Source organism: Anarrhichthys ocellatus, unplaced genomic scaffold, assembly GCF_004355925.1.
Source record: "Anarrhichthys ocellatus isolate YVR2014 unplaced genomic scaffold, GSC_Weel_1.0 scaffold13, whole genome shotgun sequence".
NCBI lineage: Eukaryota > Metazoa > Chordata > Actinopteri > Perciformes > Anarhichadidae > Anarrhichthys > Anarrhichthys ocellatus.
In genome coordinates, this window is record NW_022280043.1 from 5,485,482 (window position 1) to 5,502,010 (window position 16,529).

Genomic DNA, 16,529 nt, shown 5'->3' on the forward strand with positions numbered 1-16,529 from the left:
TGTGTGTGTGTGTGTGTGTGTGTGTGTGTGTGTGTGTGTGTGTGTGTACACGTGTGTTGCTGTGCCAATCACAGCTGCATTTGGCAATCATGAGCGATTCCTCTGCAGCTCTCTGAGAAAACAGACTTGTTGGCTCTCTAGATGTCCAGTGATGTCTGTGACCCACTGACCCAGTGATTCAGAAACATCAGCTTCACTCTGTCTCCGTTGGGCTCTCAGATATTACCCCTCTCTCTCTCTGAACTCTATCCAGTCGCATCAGATCACTGCGAGGGCAGGAGACGAGGGACAGACTTCATTCCAAAAAACTAACCCTTTTTACTCGCGCGGGGAAGGGTGTGCCAACAAGTCAGGACCACCTCGCTTCATTTGTATCGTAAATATACTCAAACCTAGGGTCTTCTCCTTTCAGTGGTCTGTATCATTATATATCATCAGTCTGTGATATCAAATACATTTGGAGAGTTAACTTCTAGGAGTGATCGAGTGTTTTATTTCCCGCTTAGTTCGACCTAGTTTCCCTCAACCTACTTTGTGTAGTAGTCCGTGTTTTTCCCTGAATAACTCTGGACATACACAGAAGGCACATGAAGTTCCTGTATGTATAAATAGCTATTTGGTTGGACATTACCAGGGTAAATTTACCTTAAAGGGACACTCCACCAATTTCATGTGTCAAAGTAAATTTCCCTATTAAGAACATGTTTCCAACTAAAACGAAACTGGTAAAATGAATGTCCAAAATTAATACCGACCAAAAATATCAACCATTCTCTCCAAAATGCAATCATTTTTATGTATTATGGTCCATTAAGTTCTGCAGCCCAAAACTTCTAGCAAGCCTTATCACAACATCTGAACGTTAACTGTGCACAGACGGATGATAATAAAGTGAAGCAAAGCAAAGTTGGAGAGATTTTAGTAGATTGGCCATTTGGGTATCATTAGGTACTGTAAAACTAATTTCATTTAATTTCCATGTCACATAGGTATTATTTCCATCTTAATACAATCAACCAGGCCTCTATGCATGTTGCCATTCAAAGAGAATCATAACCTATTTGACCAGCTCATGCCTTTATTGAAGGCCAATATCTTTAAGATGAGTGCAGTGAGTGCATCCAGAAGATGGAGACATAGACTGTGTTTTCACAAGCAAGGCTGAGTCTGTTTGATGCTGGAGGAAGGCAGAGAGCAAATGCTCCTCCATGCCATGCAAATGAATAAATGAAATCTACAAATGAAAGCTACTCAAAAATTAACCAAAGAAATTGGATTAGCCATTAGCAGCGTTGATATGCCCTTGAACAAAACCTTTTATCACAAAACAAGGTAAGACATAGTTTATGGTTATGGCTGTATAAAGTGAAGTTTATTTTCTACTCTTTTTTTGGCTGCTGGTTCAGTAAGTTTGGTCGTGGAGGGATAAGATATAAGATATGCCGTTGGAATATGTGGGGTCATAGCTTTCATTTGTGCGGGTAGCATGAAGTAGTGAAATTGCTAGCACCACCATGCCCGCATGCATGTTCATTTAGTCGCTTGGTGTTGGAATTGTTTTGTTTAGGTAGAAATGGTTATCATAAGCTTTAAGCCTAACATCTTCCCGTTATGTGGGTATACAGGATGATTATGTTGCTACATGTTTAACATGCATTTATCTGGTGTTTGTTGTTGTGTGGGCGCTCGGGTTCAAGAGGTGTTCTATTTTCAGTGGTTCATTGTTCGGCTGATGTAGAATAGTGAGTCAAACATGCATTTGTTCACTGATGTCAAGGGCCTGACAGTAAAACGTACCATACTGTTTCATACTGAAAATATTTCTTCCCGTGAAATTCAATTTAAACCGTTTTGGAAATATAATGTACTTTATTTAAAGCAACTTAACTTGTGACGAATTATACCATTCAAGGGCAAATTTCAGCCCCAGTCCCAACAAATGCCAGCCACACTGCCAATCGAGGTTTTTACAGTCTTGGCGTTTTAATCGTGTGTAAAGGCACTAGCAGTGCTGTTGACAGTCCCTGTTCTGCTGCAAATCCACCTTTATACTATAAACTGTAAGAGACTGTGTGTGTGAGCAAAGCGTTCCTGAAAAATAAAGCAGGATCAGCTGACGACACCACCCAAAAAGCAGAAATAATTAAACAACTTTGCATCAGGCCCTGCCATTGTTGGGGAGGGTGGACGCATTTATATTTATGCGCTACTTTCACTATTAAAAATGAACTCTGTGTGACCTCAGAAGAATTAGTCAGGCGTGTTGGATTTTTGGCACTGTGGAGTGCGGTGTGAGGTGGTTAATTATGGGCTGATATCACTTAGACAGAGAGATAAATCTGGGAGAGTGTCCCAGATTTATTCCCCATCTGGGATAAAAATCTTCCCTGCAAACACAAACTGTACATGAACATATATGCACGCCCACATATATCGGGCCTACAGCAACACAGGGCGCACACACAATACCACTTCCCCTCTTCCCCTGTTTCTCTCCCCTCTGCCTCCTTCAGCCTTGTTTGGCCAATTAGTAGATTAGCATTCACCCCCCAGTTTGTGTACCTTTGTAGCTGTATGCATATAGTGTGACTCATATGAGATTACATCAAAGCATGTGCTATTTGTGAAGTGAGCCACGAGGGTTTGGATGTCAATATCATGCTGTGATTAGTTGTTTGTAGTTCTTAGAATATCTGCATAGATAGTTCAGTAGTCATTATCGGGAGCTCAGTGGTTCTTAAGCTATATGGCATGCTCTGTATTTCTGCACTTTTGAAGGTGATGCTCTTGAGCTTTCGGCAGCACAGTAAGCAAATGCGTTATTCTGCTTTTGAGGAGGCAGGCAGGATCCCTCCTTGAGGAAACAGCAACAACAACAGAGCACATGACCAGAGCTCTGAGCCAGCTTTTCTTCCCCTGGCACTCTCCCCTCCTCCTCCCCCACACACAGCGGTGCGGCGCTGGATACCCCCCCTGCGGTCATAGGGGAGCCAGGCTTAGCTCAGCAGAGGAGAAGGAGCGAGAAGGAGTCAAGGAGGGAGGGCTGGGAGACGGAGGAGAAAAAGGAGGGAGCGGTCGTGCGTAACGAACAACCAAAGATCTGCAGCGGCTGCATTGTCAACTCCAGCTCTGACTATAGTGGCTTGACGGCAAATGCTTCAAGTGGGAAGCATTTGAGAGTCATCCGTCTTTTTGTACTCCCAGTGCCCTGCAGCAATAGCGGCGATCAACCAGGGGGCTTGGTGCTTGTTTACCATGACAGCTGCAGTAAAGGCTGGTTGCCACGATGGGGCACCGGTTTGGATAGCAGCCCTGTTGCAGCAATCAGCTGACAGCTGAGGACCAGAGCCCAGATGGTTGGGAGAGTTTGGTCTAAGTGTGTTTCGGGACATAATCCACACACACGCAGGGGCATGAGTTACTGCCATTGACTTGGTGAAATGACATTCTCAATCTACATGCCCCTGTCATTGGCAGACCTGACACACCTCATTAATCTGTACAGACATGAATGTGGCTGCCATCCTGTGCAGATCTCTATCACTGATACAGGGTAAATAGGTTACAGCAGTCATTGGTGCACTGACTGTCATATCTAAAAATCTACAGCGTGTAGTAACTTGGCACAGGCAGCTGCAGCCCAGCATCATCAACCCAATCATTTCCATAAACATCCTAATGGCCTGCTAAATATATAATGAATATTAGGACCACAAAACAGAAGAAGTGCTTTTATCCTCATCTGTTTAGATGATGGGAAGTCAACCAGTTACGTGTAGCCTACAGCAGGAAATCTTTATTTTCTTGCTTCTCAGCTTTCAAAGGAGTCTTCCCGTCTTTGAGAACATGGCCTTTCTCTTTATCAGCACTGAAGTGGTTAGTTGGTACAGATAACACTGAGACAACCAGCATGGTTGCGCACTAATGCTGTGGAGTGTATCCGCAAATGCACTTAGATTCACACACAGTCACACATACCCACTTGGATCAAATTGTGGAGATGAAATTCTCTCTTTCACAGCATCATTCAATTTCATAACACACTCTGAGTCACTTTGTTGACAGCAACGCCTGCCATCATGTTTCCCACACACAGGCCTCTTATTTCTGATCATCCACATACAAGCTGAAAATTGGTATATGCAAGGGCAAACACACGGGTCATCAGTTCCCCTCCCAGAAGGCTTGACCTGGCATCATGTGACAACGTAAACCGTTTAGCACACAGTCGAGAATATGACACAGAGGCACTTACATAAATCTGTAGGTAGAGACCCTATATGTTGCTTTATGTGCTACATTGGAGTCCTTGGGTGTATACACAAACACACACACTCACACACATGCTGACACACACACACAGGTAAGGGTTATCAGGTCCCCCTTGTCTCTAAAGTACTACATCACTGAGTCATTCACCTTGAATGTTGTTCATGTGTGCAAGGCTTTTCCAACCTGGACAGGAGCCAATCAATCAGCCTCCATCTCAGTTGGCCAGATTTGCCTGCTTACAAGCTGACTGCAAACCGGCAAATGCAGGACGTGGTATCAGTTGTTGACTGAGTGTTTGTGAAGGCACCGTGTTACCGGGGGTGTTTCAAATTGAATGACAGGGAATCCCTCTCTGTAATGCAGCATCAAAAAGAGCGATGGGACAAAGTGGGGAAGCAACAGTGGTGCCTATATACGTATATTACATTCACACCCACACATGGGCCTATACGTGCAAATACATACAGGAGCAAGAGTGCGATCATATGCATTCATGCATGAACACATACAGACACACACAGGAGGGCATACGGACACTCAAGCTGGGTACTGTTTGTGTTGTTTTTCTATTAGCTGTATGATGCCAAAACTATAAAAAAAAAAAATTGTATCCTGAGTTGAGCTGCCCACAAGATTTAAAGTGGTACTTTTGTGCAATTCTTTGTGGAGAAAATAAGATCTATTGATTAAATCAACTAATCGATTAGTCACCAAAATCGTATGAGTTATTTAGTCGACTAAGAATTTCTTTGGTCAAGGACAACCCTAATGTTGAGAAATAGAAACATAAACATAAACATGATTTTCAACAAATCCTTTTGGATAAAATAAATAAAAGTTAAATTTTGTCTAAACACAAGTTTCTATTTAAAATGGGCAAGATTTTGATATAAGTCAGGGACTATCTGACCATATAACAAGAAACAAGATAATGAATATGACCAAACATTTGATACTTAAGATACTCTGTGCTACAAACACAATTCAGTGAGTAGATACATTCATAAACATTTAGTCACACACACAAACAGAAGCGTCTGTTCATGCTTATTGATCTGTAAGTGGTGTGGCACCTTACCAGAGCTAACAGAGAAAGGGAAAAGAGAGTCTGCTTACAGACAGCACAGGTGAGAGTTGTCATAATGTCCCACATTCATATCTATAATTTCACCACTGCAGCCTGAACCCCAGCAGTTATCTTCACGCTGCACACAATGCCCTAAATTACAGAGTGATTAATGATTCCAGCTCTTACAGGTATTGGGCGGCCTGGTGACTCGAAACGGAAAACTGCTTCTGATGTGAAACTTTTAGCACAATTATGGGCAATAGCATTATCAACAACACATCTACAAATGTGATCAACATCATGGTGCTGTAGCAGAATCACTAACCCTGTGTTTGGCAGCTGTGGAAATGTGCTCTCAATGAACCATATATAAGCTGTGTGCTGCACACACAAGCTGAGTCACTGACTGTAGTTGTTTTGCTGTAGATCTCATTGCCTTTTCCTCGATGATTGGGGGGAAGAATAATGTGCACTCCCATCGACTGCTTCTCAAGGCCTTTTGCTCTCTGAAGGGGTGATGGATGCAGACATCTCATCTGCTGTACATCACTGTGTCTTCACCTGAACTAGTAACAGTGGTGGTGAGGGGCAGCTCAGCTAAAGCAGATGTTAAAAGGATTGGTTTTAAGGCATAACCCAAAGTAACCATTAACATGCAGTATACTTCAATGGTAAGGAATTTTAATTTCAGTAGTTTCTTTGTAGATTGAACCTTTTACTTGCAAAAACACAGCTTTAAACTTTTGAAGCATTGCAAAAACGGTTAATCGGCAAGAATATTTGTCTAATTACCAGTCAAAATATGTCATCACGTTTATATAAGACAGCCACATAACAAGTAATATTTCAGTGACACATTTATACAGTGCATCCTAAATATTTTGGGAAATACTACTTTTGAGCATTAGTTACACAACACCTCCTAATAGTGGAATATGTCTCAAAATTAGTTTCCCTCGCTCCTTTCCTTTTATCTTAAAAAGCATACATTTCCACTTGTTCCATGGCAGATTTGTTTTTCCTGATTATAAACAAAAACACCTTGTATTCATTGCGTTCTTCAATTATTTTTTAAGTGGTTTTTTTTATGTTGAAAGTGAACCAACCCCAATCCTGGTATTTACGTCAGCCCTCATTTTCCAACTGGGTCTGAGTTAAACTTACACACACATATGAACAACCCTCACTGCCTGCAGGAATCAGTGTCTGCAACATTTGCTATGATGCTATTTTTCTGGCTAATAGTTTTTCACGTCTAGGGTTTTCTGTTTGAAAACATCTAAACTGCCAGACCTCTAATAAAAAGTGATATGTAGGGTAAAGCATTGTCCCTTAAGGTTTCTATTAGTATTGCTACTAAAAAGATGTCATCATAGTTTCTTCTGTGTCACATCTCCTTTGACATCCAAAACAAAGGAAACTTATGTGGTATGTTCTTCCTCACCCTGCATGGAGGTATTACACAGAGGCATGATTTTTGCCATACTACAGCAGTGCCAGGGTACTAACAGATATCCCAGCCTGACCACGGAGCACACTCTCAGATATGATGGCGCTGGGAGAGATAGTGTTACCGGAGGGCAGACAGATGCATCAGGGCTACTCCCGTACAGAGATAGACCCAGTCCTGCTGCTCCTCCTGTTGATCTATGCTTGGCAGCGTGGACTGTAGTTGAGAAGGCCGATCAATAGCACACACTAAAGCCATTCTCACCCAGGATAAACACAACCATGCCTCTAGACTGCTGCTGATTCTGATGCTCACAGTCTCTGGCACACAAGTTGCTTGGAAACGCCAAATCTTCCTTCTCTTAAGAACTGTTTATTTACACATTCATGTTGGATTACAGTGCACACAGCTAGGGATAACATTTACTTTACCCTAAGTAGATGTACAATCTCTACTACTTGTGTCTGACAGGCTACACGGTGCACTTTGGATGTGTACTTCCGTGTATTCTCCCTTGTCACAGCTTCAGAAACTGCTTTTACTGGAGCAACCTTATTGAAATCTTGAGCCTCTCTGATCACTCGTACAAAAAACAAGCATTAGTATTCAGGTGGCTGACAATCAGATTAATGTGGCACCTTTCAAAAGCCCTCTGTCCTCTTCAATCACATTGTTTGCAGCAGCTGGAGTCTCTGGGCTCTGCAAGGTCTCCTGTCTTGACCTGAGTGTTGACAGAGGATCCTAACCTTCTCTCCTGCTCTGCAATGTGTCAAATACTGTAATCTGCACTGCCTGGGCTTTGTAACACTGTTGCTGCTGTATTCAGTTCACACCTGCCTTCCTAACTGTGTCATGTACTGTAGTACTCCTTCTATTCTACATACATATAAAATCCTTTTCATCAAGAATGGATGTTTAGTTTAAAAAAAAAGTGCACAAGCACACTGAATAGCCTGTTTGTAACCTTTGACGTTCATGACCCCTGGAAAGGTTATGCACTTTTCAAAGGGGCGTTAAATATGTTGAGACCGATGCTCTGCCACAAATATGTTTAAGAGCCTGATGTGCTAAGTGGTTCATTAATATTTAACACCAAGGGAGGTCTGTGTTTATTTTTACCTTTTGAGCTCGATTCATGCTACATACTAAGACATGCAGGACCTGACTATGCGCTGCAACATATTTGAACTATATTCATGCAAACAACTAAAAGATGATGTTTATTCAACCCCTCCTAGTCTTTCCTCAATTAGCGGCAGTCCTTACAATGTCATCTATGGGTTTGTCCGGGAGGGTCCTCACATGAAAACAACCGTCAATCCCGTACACCCTAGCCTGCACGTAGTTGCCCCTCCCTCTCCCTCTCCCCCTCTCTCCATCGCCATCCGTCCGTCTCCCCTCCTCCCTGCCTCCCTGCCTGCGCTGAAATTCTTCCTCTGCTCGTTTCTTTTATCCCTATTACACATGCAAATAATAACAAACTGTGCAAACGCCCCTGACAAAGGCATTATCTCCTGTCTCTTTTTCCTCTCTTTCTCCAAGCCATACCGCCCTATAAATAAGCACTATCACAGCGTTTCCCTCTCCCGCCTCCCTCTCCTCCCCACCCCTCTCTGCCTCCCACTCACACACATATACATACTGCCAAACAGCATCATAAATCAAGGGATGGGTGGGGGGAGGGAGGGGAGTAGGGAGGTGGGGGGATGCAACCACACACACAGTAGCACATTTTTAACACATATTGTCTGTGACATCTTGTCTGTATTCGGGGTACACATCTTCTGTGACCAGAACTCTAACTTGCTTATACACTGCACTGAAAGAGAAGCAAACACCTCTCACACACACATGAACACACACATAGATATAAACAAAGCCTGTCCATACGTGGTCTCCACACAAACATTCACTCCTGCAAGACACCCATCCTCCTGCTCATCCTTCCCCCCCGCCCCCACCTAAACCCCCCCTCTAGTCCGCAATGAGCGAGGGAAGAGAAGCGGGGCTTACTCAGTGTCCTGGAGCCGATGCATCCCATGGTGTATTCACAAAGGCCCTGGATACAAGCGAGGAAGTGTTACCCAGACACCGTGCATTCTCCCTCTTCCTCCTGCGACTCTCTCGTTCTCTCGGCTCTAGCTTCTTTTTCTTGCTCTCCTGTGCTCTCTCTTTCTCTCTCTCCCTCCTGCGCTTGCTCGATCACTCACTCTCTCTCTCTCCCTCCCTCTCTCTCTCTCTCTCTCTCTCTCTCTCTCTCTCTCTCTCTCTCTCCCCCCTGCTCTCCCTCTCTCCGGTGCAGTGTCTTAGAAGAGATCCGGTTAGTAAGTCAGTATGCCTGGGGGTAATAGATTAGGACAAAATAAAGATGCAAAGAGGCATTATTAGCATTATTTAAACAGGTGTTTCTTCTATTTTGATAACAGCTATCAATATCACCAATATGTTATCAATAATAGGAGATATCCAATCCAATTTGGAGCCATTATTACATTTACCTAAACAATTTTAGTTATTGGGACAGACAATGACAATATGATTGGGTCATTTGTAAATGAGAAAGATCAAAACAAACACAGACATTAAGCTAATGAGAGGTTAAACAACAATTAGATAGACTGTGTGTGTATTGGGTTGCCACTACAGGATCAATAGCACAGTGCTGAGAGTGCCGCGCTGCCATTGTTGTAGATATCTCTGCACTGCCGTAATATTGTTGAGCTAAAATGGGGGATTCTCTCTCTGTCTCCCTCTCCTGTGTGCACTCAGCCCAACAAAGTGCTGCAGCGGTTTTCTCTCCCCTCTCTCCATCTTCCTCTCATCACCTCCTCCCTCCCTCACACAAATAAATGCATGCACGTACACCAATATTAAACAATCCTGAACAAACAACAATAACAGCTGAGGGTTTTCCTTCACAGTCAAGCCGCTGCTTGAGTCTCCACCTCTTTCTATGTCGTCTCTCAGTATTGATCCGCCCCTCAGTCGTCTCTGCACCTATTTCTTGCTTTCTGTTCACTTTAAATCACACCCCCATGTCGTCCTCTATTCCCTCTTATTGTGTTTGCTCTCCTCGCATCATTTCCTTTCTCCCACCCTCTTCCCCGGGGAAACAAATGAGAGGAGCTTTTTTTTTACATCTCTCTCTCTATTTGACTTGCATCTGTAACACCACCACACCTATACCTTCCTTCATTCTAAATCCCTCTGTCTTGCTTCAGTTTACAAACAACACCGGACCTCTTCTTTATTTACCTACCTGTCTTTCTTTCTCTTCTTACTCCTTTTCTGTCTAGGAAGCCCCCTACCCCTCTCTCGATTACAAATGAATGTGTGCTGTTTCTAGAAGTGTTTGCCCAGTAAATGACGCAGGAGCATTCTGGACAGTGAAGGGTTGTTTGTGGGGGGAATGCGTGTGGTCACTCTTGTTTTGTTGACTTGATGGACATTTGGGTGAAGAAGAAGAGGAGGAGAGCTCGACAGATGGAGGGGACAGAGAGACAAAGACATGGGCAGATGGGGGGGAGTGATGGGAAGGAAAGCAAAGAGCAGTTGAGTCATGTGCGGGAGAGGTGTGGGGATGATGCTGTGTGAAAATAAATAAATAAATTAGCACTCCAGAATGGACGGAGGAAAAAGACAACAATCGAATCAGTTTAAGAATTAAATAGATTCAAAAAAGAGATTCAGAAGCATGAATGTGCAATGAAGGGCAAAGACATAACAAATCATACATAATCCAGCCATTTCCTGCAATGTGGGTTTATATATAGATGTCTGTTTGCTCTCTCAGCTTCATTCAGGGCTGTTGGCTCACATACGCTGAACCAGGTTGGGGAAAAATAAATGTACTACCCTCCTCTGATATGTGTAATTGCAGACTGAGTATATTGTCCTCGACCCAATCTCCCTCTCTGGCTCACAATTCCCCCTCCATCTGCCCATCACTCTGTGCAAATCACTGTCTGGAAGTATAACTATCTATCAGTCATTCTCTCTCTTCGCATGACGCCTCACAGCAATTCATGCTTTTTGCTGAACTCCTCGGTTGATCTAGGTGTATCTGTCCTGCTTTAAATGTTGTTCCTTGTCAACACAATTCATATTTGGCTCTCGTTTTCTTTGCCCATTCTTCTGTATCAAAGGTCGTGCATATTTTACCCTGTGCACAAACTATGACAGATTTCTGAGATGCAAAGAAACTCACCAGAGCTGCAACGATTATATTTTGATTCTTGAACTTTTGAGAATCAGTTACCTGTTTCAGTTCATTTGGAGGCAAATATTTTATGGTTCTAAAATGGGCTGCTTTTCTTTCTCTTGCTATTATTTTATTAAATTTGAATATCCTTTGGTTTTGAACTATTGATCAAACAATAAAAAACATTTTATGATGTGACCTTGATCCTCTGGAAAACCGTGACCTTCATTTTTCACAGTTTTACAAGTGATTAATTGATTAACTGAGGACGACATCCTCATAATGAAAACAATTGTTAGTTTCAGCCCGATCACACGCACACTCACACAGAATACAGAACACCTGTGACAGAGTGCTGATCTACGATACGGACCGTCAATGTGGAACAAGGTCAACCACAGAGGGAGGAAATTCTTGACGCTAATCTCACTCATGATACATGGGCCATTTACATTGCTGCCTCTTACCGTCTTTGTCTGCTCTTTTCCAACTCACACACACGCACATTTCTACACCAGTGCTAACAAACGATGTACAACAACATGAACCCGCCTTGCAACACATGACGCAGGCGACTTCTATCGTGTTCCTGTCGGCACGTCTCTTGTTTTCCTATCTGGGTCGATGCTGCACTGAATTCCAATTTGGCAGTCCCTGTTTAATATGATCTCATATCACCTCAACATCAGTGACTTTCATGTACCTGTCACTATCTGTCTATCAGCTCCTGGCTGTTCTGTATATAGGCTGCATCTCAAGGATAATGAATAACAGCTTTAATGCTGTCTCGTTCAAGATGTTCTGTGCTGATGAACGGAAATGCCTGTCCTGTTTCCAAATTCATTCTTAAGGTTTTAAAACACTAGCTCCGACTGTATAAAATATGGACCAAGTCTCTGTGACGTCACTCATAGGATTGTGAAGCTTAAAGGTTCGATCCCCGGCTCCGCTAGTCGCATGTCGTTGTGACCTTGAGCAGGACACTTAACCCCAAAATTGCTCCCATAGCTGTGCCTACGGTGTAGAATTGTGATCGAATCTGAAGTCGCTTTGGATGAAAGCGTCTGCTAAATGACTGTAATGTAATGTAAAGTGGGTTTCTCCGGTCATCTTGGCAGTGACGACAGCCTAACTCGCAGCTAATCCAAAAATGGGCAGAGGTACGGCTTGTTTCTTTATAGATTCTTCATCACAAACAAAATTAGAGAAATACATCTGAAAATATTACACAAAATATATAACATTTATATTTTAATGTTTTTGTTGTTAACAAATGTAATTTCTATAAGATTGAACAATATATGTTTTTGATTCATCTTTTTTATGGTTGCCTATATTGTATTACATTTTGGAAAGACTGAGAATTATATATTGTGCAAACAAATACATGCAATTAATATTGGCAGTAAATGTTATCACTTATTTGGAATGTGATGAAATGCTCTACTGTTAACCTTTTTATCTTAATAGAGACATTTTATATTCTTAAAGCTAAATGTCTTAAGTCAACCCCATCTTTTAAAACTGAATATTGTTTTGAGTTAATTCAATTTATAGCAAAATATCCATGTCAATAACTAAAATTTACCTAGAGATGTTTGTCTGAAGAAGTCTGTCACCTAAATAATTAGGTCAAACAAAGGCTTGCATGCTTACATTGTCAACACAACACTTTGTAAATGTTAGACTTAAGTACATTTTTTTCAAACAGAAAATGGGCGGTGGATTGTAGGTGGGACTGAGGCGGGCCAGGGGGACGCATCAGAGGAGACAGCTAGCAGCTAGCCACCTGTTACGATGCCCACCTGTCAATCAAAGCGACCATGCCTTTAATTATGACTATAAATCAACCTCCTTGTACAGTTGTCTTGAACGGGGAAATTAGCTAGAAACCAAAACCGTTTTATGGACCAGGCCGTAAACATTTCTGCTGTTCAATTGGGCATTTTAACATGCGGGTCTATGGAGATTGAGTTGCTTTTAAAGCCAGCATCAAGTAGACATTCAAAGAACTGCAGTTCTTAGCACTTCCACGTTGACTTCATTTATCAGCACCGGAGGCTGAGGTTTGGCTCAGACTGGTTAAACTCCTCTAAAAGATGCAATTCTCCCATCGCCTTCACCTCACTGCCCACTGCTTACCATATAGCCTTGTATTTAACCTGTGCTCTGCTGAACCAAACTGCTGCTGGTGTGTTATATATTAATTGGAACCGCATGTTACACATCCACCACCAAGGAGCCACCAAGTTAGTTACACAAGAATGTGTGTGTGTGTGTGTGTGTGTGTGTGTGTGTGTGTGTGTGTGTGTGTGTAAGAAAGGATATGTGTTGGGCAGGAGTGACGAGGGGTGGTAGAGGGAGCAGAAAAGGAGAGAAAAATATGAAGTGGGGAGAGAAAGATGGGGGAATTCTCTGTGGTTTGTTTTTGAGGAGGGGGCGTAGGAGGCGGGTGGGGAGGAGGGAGTGGTATAAACGTTGCTATAAAAAGAGGCAGCCTCTAATAAGGTGTTCTCTAATGTGGTTATGTGATCAGCTTTGTTTCAGCCAAAGAGAGTTTATATGCATTATTAGTTGATGCTTTGGCCTGGCAGTTCACCATTTCTAGCTTGAATTCGTCAGCACACAGTTATATATTTATGTGTTTGTGTGTGGGTTGTATTGAGTCTCTGCGCTCTGGATGTGTGTTTGTGCACTCCAGTTCTTACACAAGGCAAACCTTGCGTACGAGGAGTTCCCAACTCTTCTCTATTATTTACAATTCTCCTTCCTGTTCTCCTGCACTCACCCTACATTCTCTCTTGCTCCAGTCCTGCCGGTCTAGACCACCACCGATGCAGCACTCTTTACCCCCAGTGATGCTTCTGTGTCTAGCCTCTCATGTGTCCATTCTCCTCAACCAGCCTATCAGTCTCTTTTAGAGTCATGTCAGTATCTAAACACCCTCCTGTCCTTTATTACATCCCTAGCTGATGTGAATTTGCTTGATGTCAAGAGATTCTGGAAGAATATTCTTCCCTCAAGGCAATTTAGTCTGGCTGTGCACGCCACAGTAATGTATACCCTGACACCTGTTGGGGGAACTGGAGTACTGCAGTCTAGCAATGGCTTTGACAAGCAGCCAGTTTGCCTGCAGAGAGGTTTCTCTGGGTGAAGAGACCATGTGTTGTGTCTCAAGTTTGCAGGTTCTCATCCTGTCTAAAATGCACCTGGAATTTCTGCTTATTGGCTTAATGTTGTTTTCTTTGTGGGCACAGCTATCTACTTCCATTGTAGGCTACATTTTATGTTTATACTAGTGAGAGGATGCTACATTACAAAATACTTCATCAACTTCATCTCACATCCCAAATCTAAATGATCTTAGATTTGTTTTACAAGTGGAATTGTGGAAGGCTCTTTCTTGCACTGTACCTGGATGTTTATTTAAATTCACACTTTCTGGCAACACACAATGGGAAAAAATCATAGGAATGAACACAGACTTTGTTTATTATGTCATTTTGCAAAGATTGGCTATATCTTAAAGAGCATCCAAGTAAGTAAATTAGCTCAATGTGTAGCCAGAAAGTGTAAAGCAATGCTATGGAAGAAACCCCGCTCTACAGCTAAATCATTTTTAAAAGGAACAGCTGGGTTCCCTTTGAAAAGATCACATACGGAGGAATACAAGAGCTTATATAACTATATCGGTGGTGGAATTGTTACTACAAAATATAGCAGTCTTTGTCTCTTTTAAAAACTCTGTTTGAAAGCTTGGAAATAAAAAGATTTATGGGTAGAACATATGTCTTTAAAATGCATTTCCCAACATGTACTTTGCATTCAAATGGCTTTCAACCTTTCCTTTGTTGAGCAAATGAGTGTGAGCAGAGAGAGAGAGAGAGAGTCGGAAACGATCCAAGTTCAGGATATTAACTTACTGAGGTATTATGAGGCAGGTAGTGACTCACATGAGCAGTGGGAGGTGGACAGGGAGGAGCAGAAGGAAAGATAGGAAGGGAAATAAAAGTGCAGCGTTTGGAGGGCAGACTGAGGAATGGAGAGATCGGGGGAGAAAAGTGGTGAGAAAACATGCAGCATGAAACAGAGAGAAAATGAGAAATATGGCACTTTGGAGAAGGGGGGGAAGAGGAACTGTTCATTCCAAGGTTTGGCTGCATTCCAGGCTGTCTGGCTCTGATTTCGACAGCCTCCTGTTTTCCTAGTTTACCTCCAGACTGACTGAAGCTGCCTTCTCCCTGCCTGATCCAAACTTGATAAGTAAAATAGTCAGTCACCGTGGCACCACCCACTGTTTGCAGCTGGCTGACAACAGGCAGAAGAGCGTCACACATGGTTCATTTCAGCTTCCTTACTCCCGTCACATGCTCAGTCGGAAAGCAATGTGTGAACTAGCTGGAATTTGGAACGGCAAACAAATGTTGACCTCCTCTCACATGCCACCTGCCTGAGAGCCGGCAAGCCAGTTTTTTTCCCCAAGGACAACACCAGAGTTGCTGTGGAAATCTCTGAATGGAAACATATTTTGTCCCTGTGGAAGTGGAGAGAGACTGGAAACATTCCTTGTGGGACAATGGGCTATCAAAGACCCCCAAAGACCACTCCCTTTAGTTAAGTTCACAGACATGAATCAGGCAGCAACAGGTTACACAATAGCTACTGCAGAGGTCTGCATGGAGGAGATCTCTGCCTTCAGTTTCACAACCTGAATTAAGAGCAATTCTGTTCTGACTCATCCTAAATGTCATACTGGGACCTGGAAATTGGTGGCAATGTAACGTGTGCGAAATAAGTCAGAACTGAAAGTGCTGCGCACTCTGGAAAAACATCCCCTTTAAAATGTTATTTAGAGTCAATTTAGTGTCTATAGCAAAGACAAGACATGGAGAATGTTTACCACTAGTATGAGATAACGGCAATATTATTGATTGATCAATACAACCCCAGGTGACATCATCAATTTGTTTGTTTTTGTCCGACTGACACTCCCAAGCCTAAAGATACTCAGTTTATTATCACATGAGATAATGAAAACAGCAGATTCTCCAAACTGAGATGCTGAAACCACCAAAGCTTTGGAATACTTGCTTGAAAACCTACTTTATTCATTGATAAGTTATTCAAATAGTTGATTATTTGCCTGTCGATTGACTTATCAACTAATTATTTCAGTTCAGAATAGGTAAAAGTGAGACGTAAAATCTTAAATTCTTGAGTTGCTTTTGCATTAGGAAGAGGTGAAACGCTCTCTCTCTATTTTTACTGTACCTGTCTTATTAAAATCGAAATGTAAAATAACAATAACATTTCAAAATGTTACATTTGCAAATGTGATAATGAAAGCAAATGATTGATAATTAATTCATGGTAAAAAGACTCAATAATAGACATGCTATGAGAGATTTATTGCATTGTAAAAGCAATGACTACACCTGAAAGTGATAAGACTCAAAGGTTTGGGCTGCATGAGTAACCAAGGTGTTTGACGTGTGTGTGTGTGTGTGTGTGTGTGTGTGTGTGTGTGTGTGTGTGTG

The 16,529-nt window shown here is 42.3% G+C and overlaps 1 protein-coding gene across 4 annotated transcripts in view; it reads right to left on the bottom strand.

Moving 5' to 3' along the window:
- fam131bb (family with sequence similarity 131 member Bb) overlaps positions 1 to 8,963 on the bottom strand; it is a 21,730-nt gene extending 12,767 nt beyond the window's left edge. For all 4 annotated transcript variants that reach the window (XM_031852761.1, XM_031852759.1, XM_031852758.1 and 1 more), the window contains exon 1: positions 8,805 to 8,963. In XM_031852761.1, coding sequence (XP_031708621.1) covers positions 8,805 to 8,832 — 28 coding nt within the window. In that variant the 5' untranslated portion in view covers positions 8,833 to 8,963. The remainder of the gene's footprint in view (positions 1 to 8,804) is intronic.
- Between the last annotated feature and the right edge of the window lie 7,566 nt (positions 8,964 to 16,529).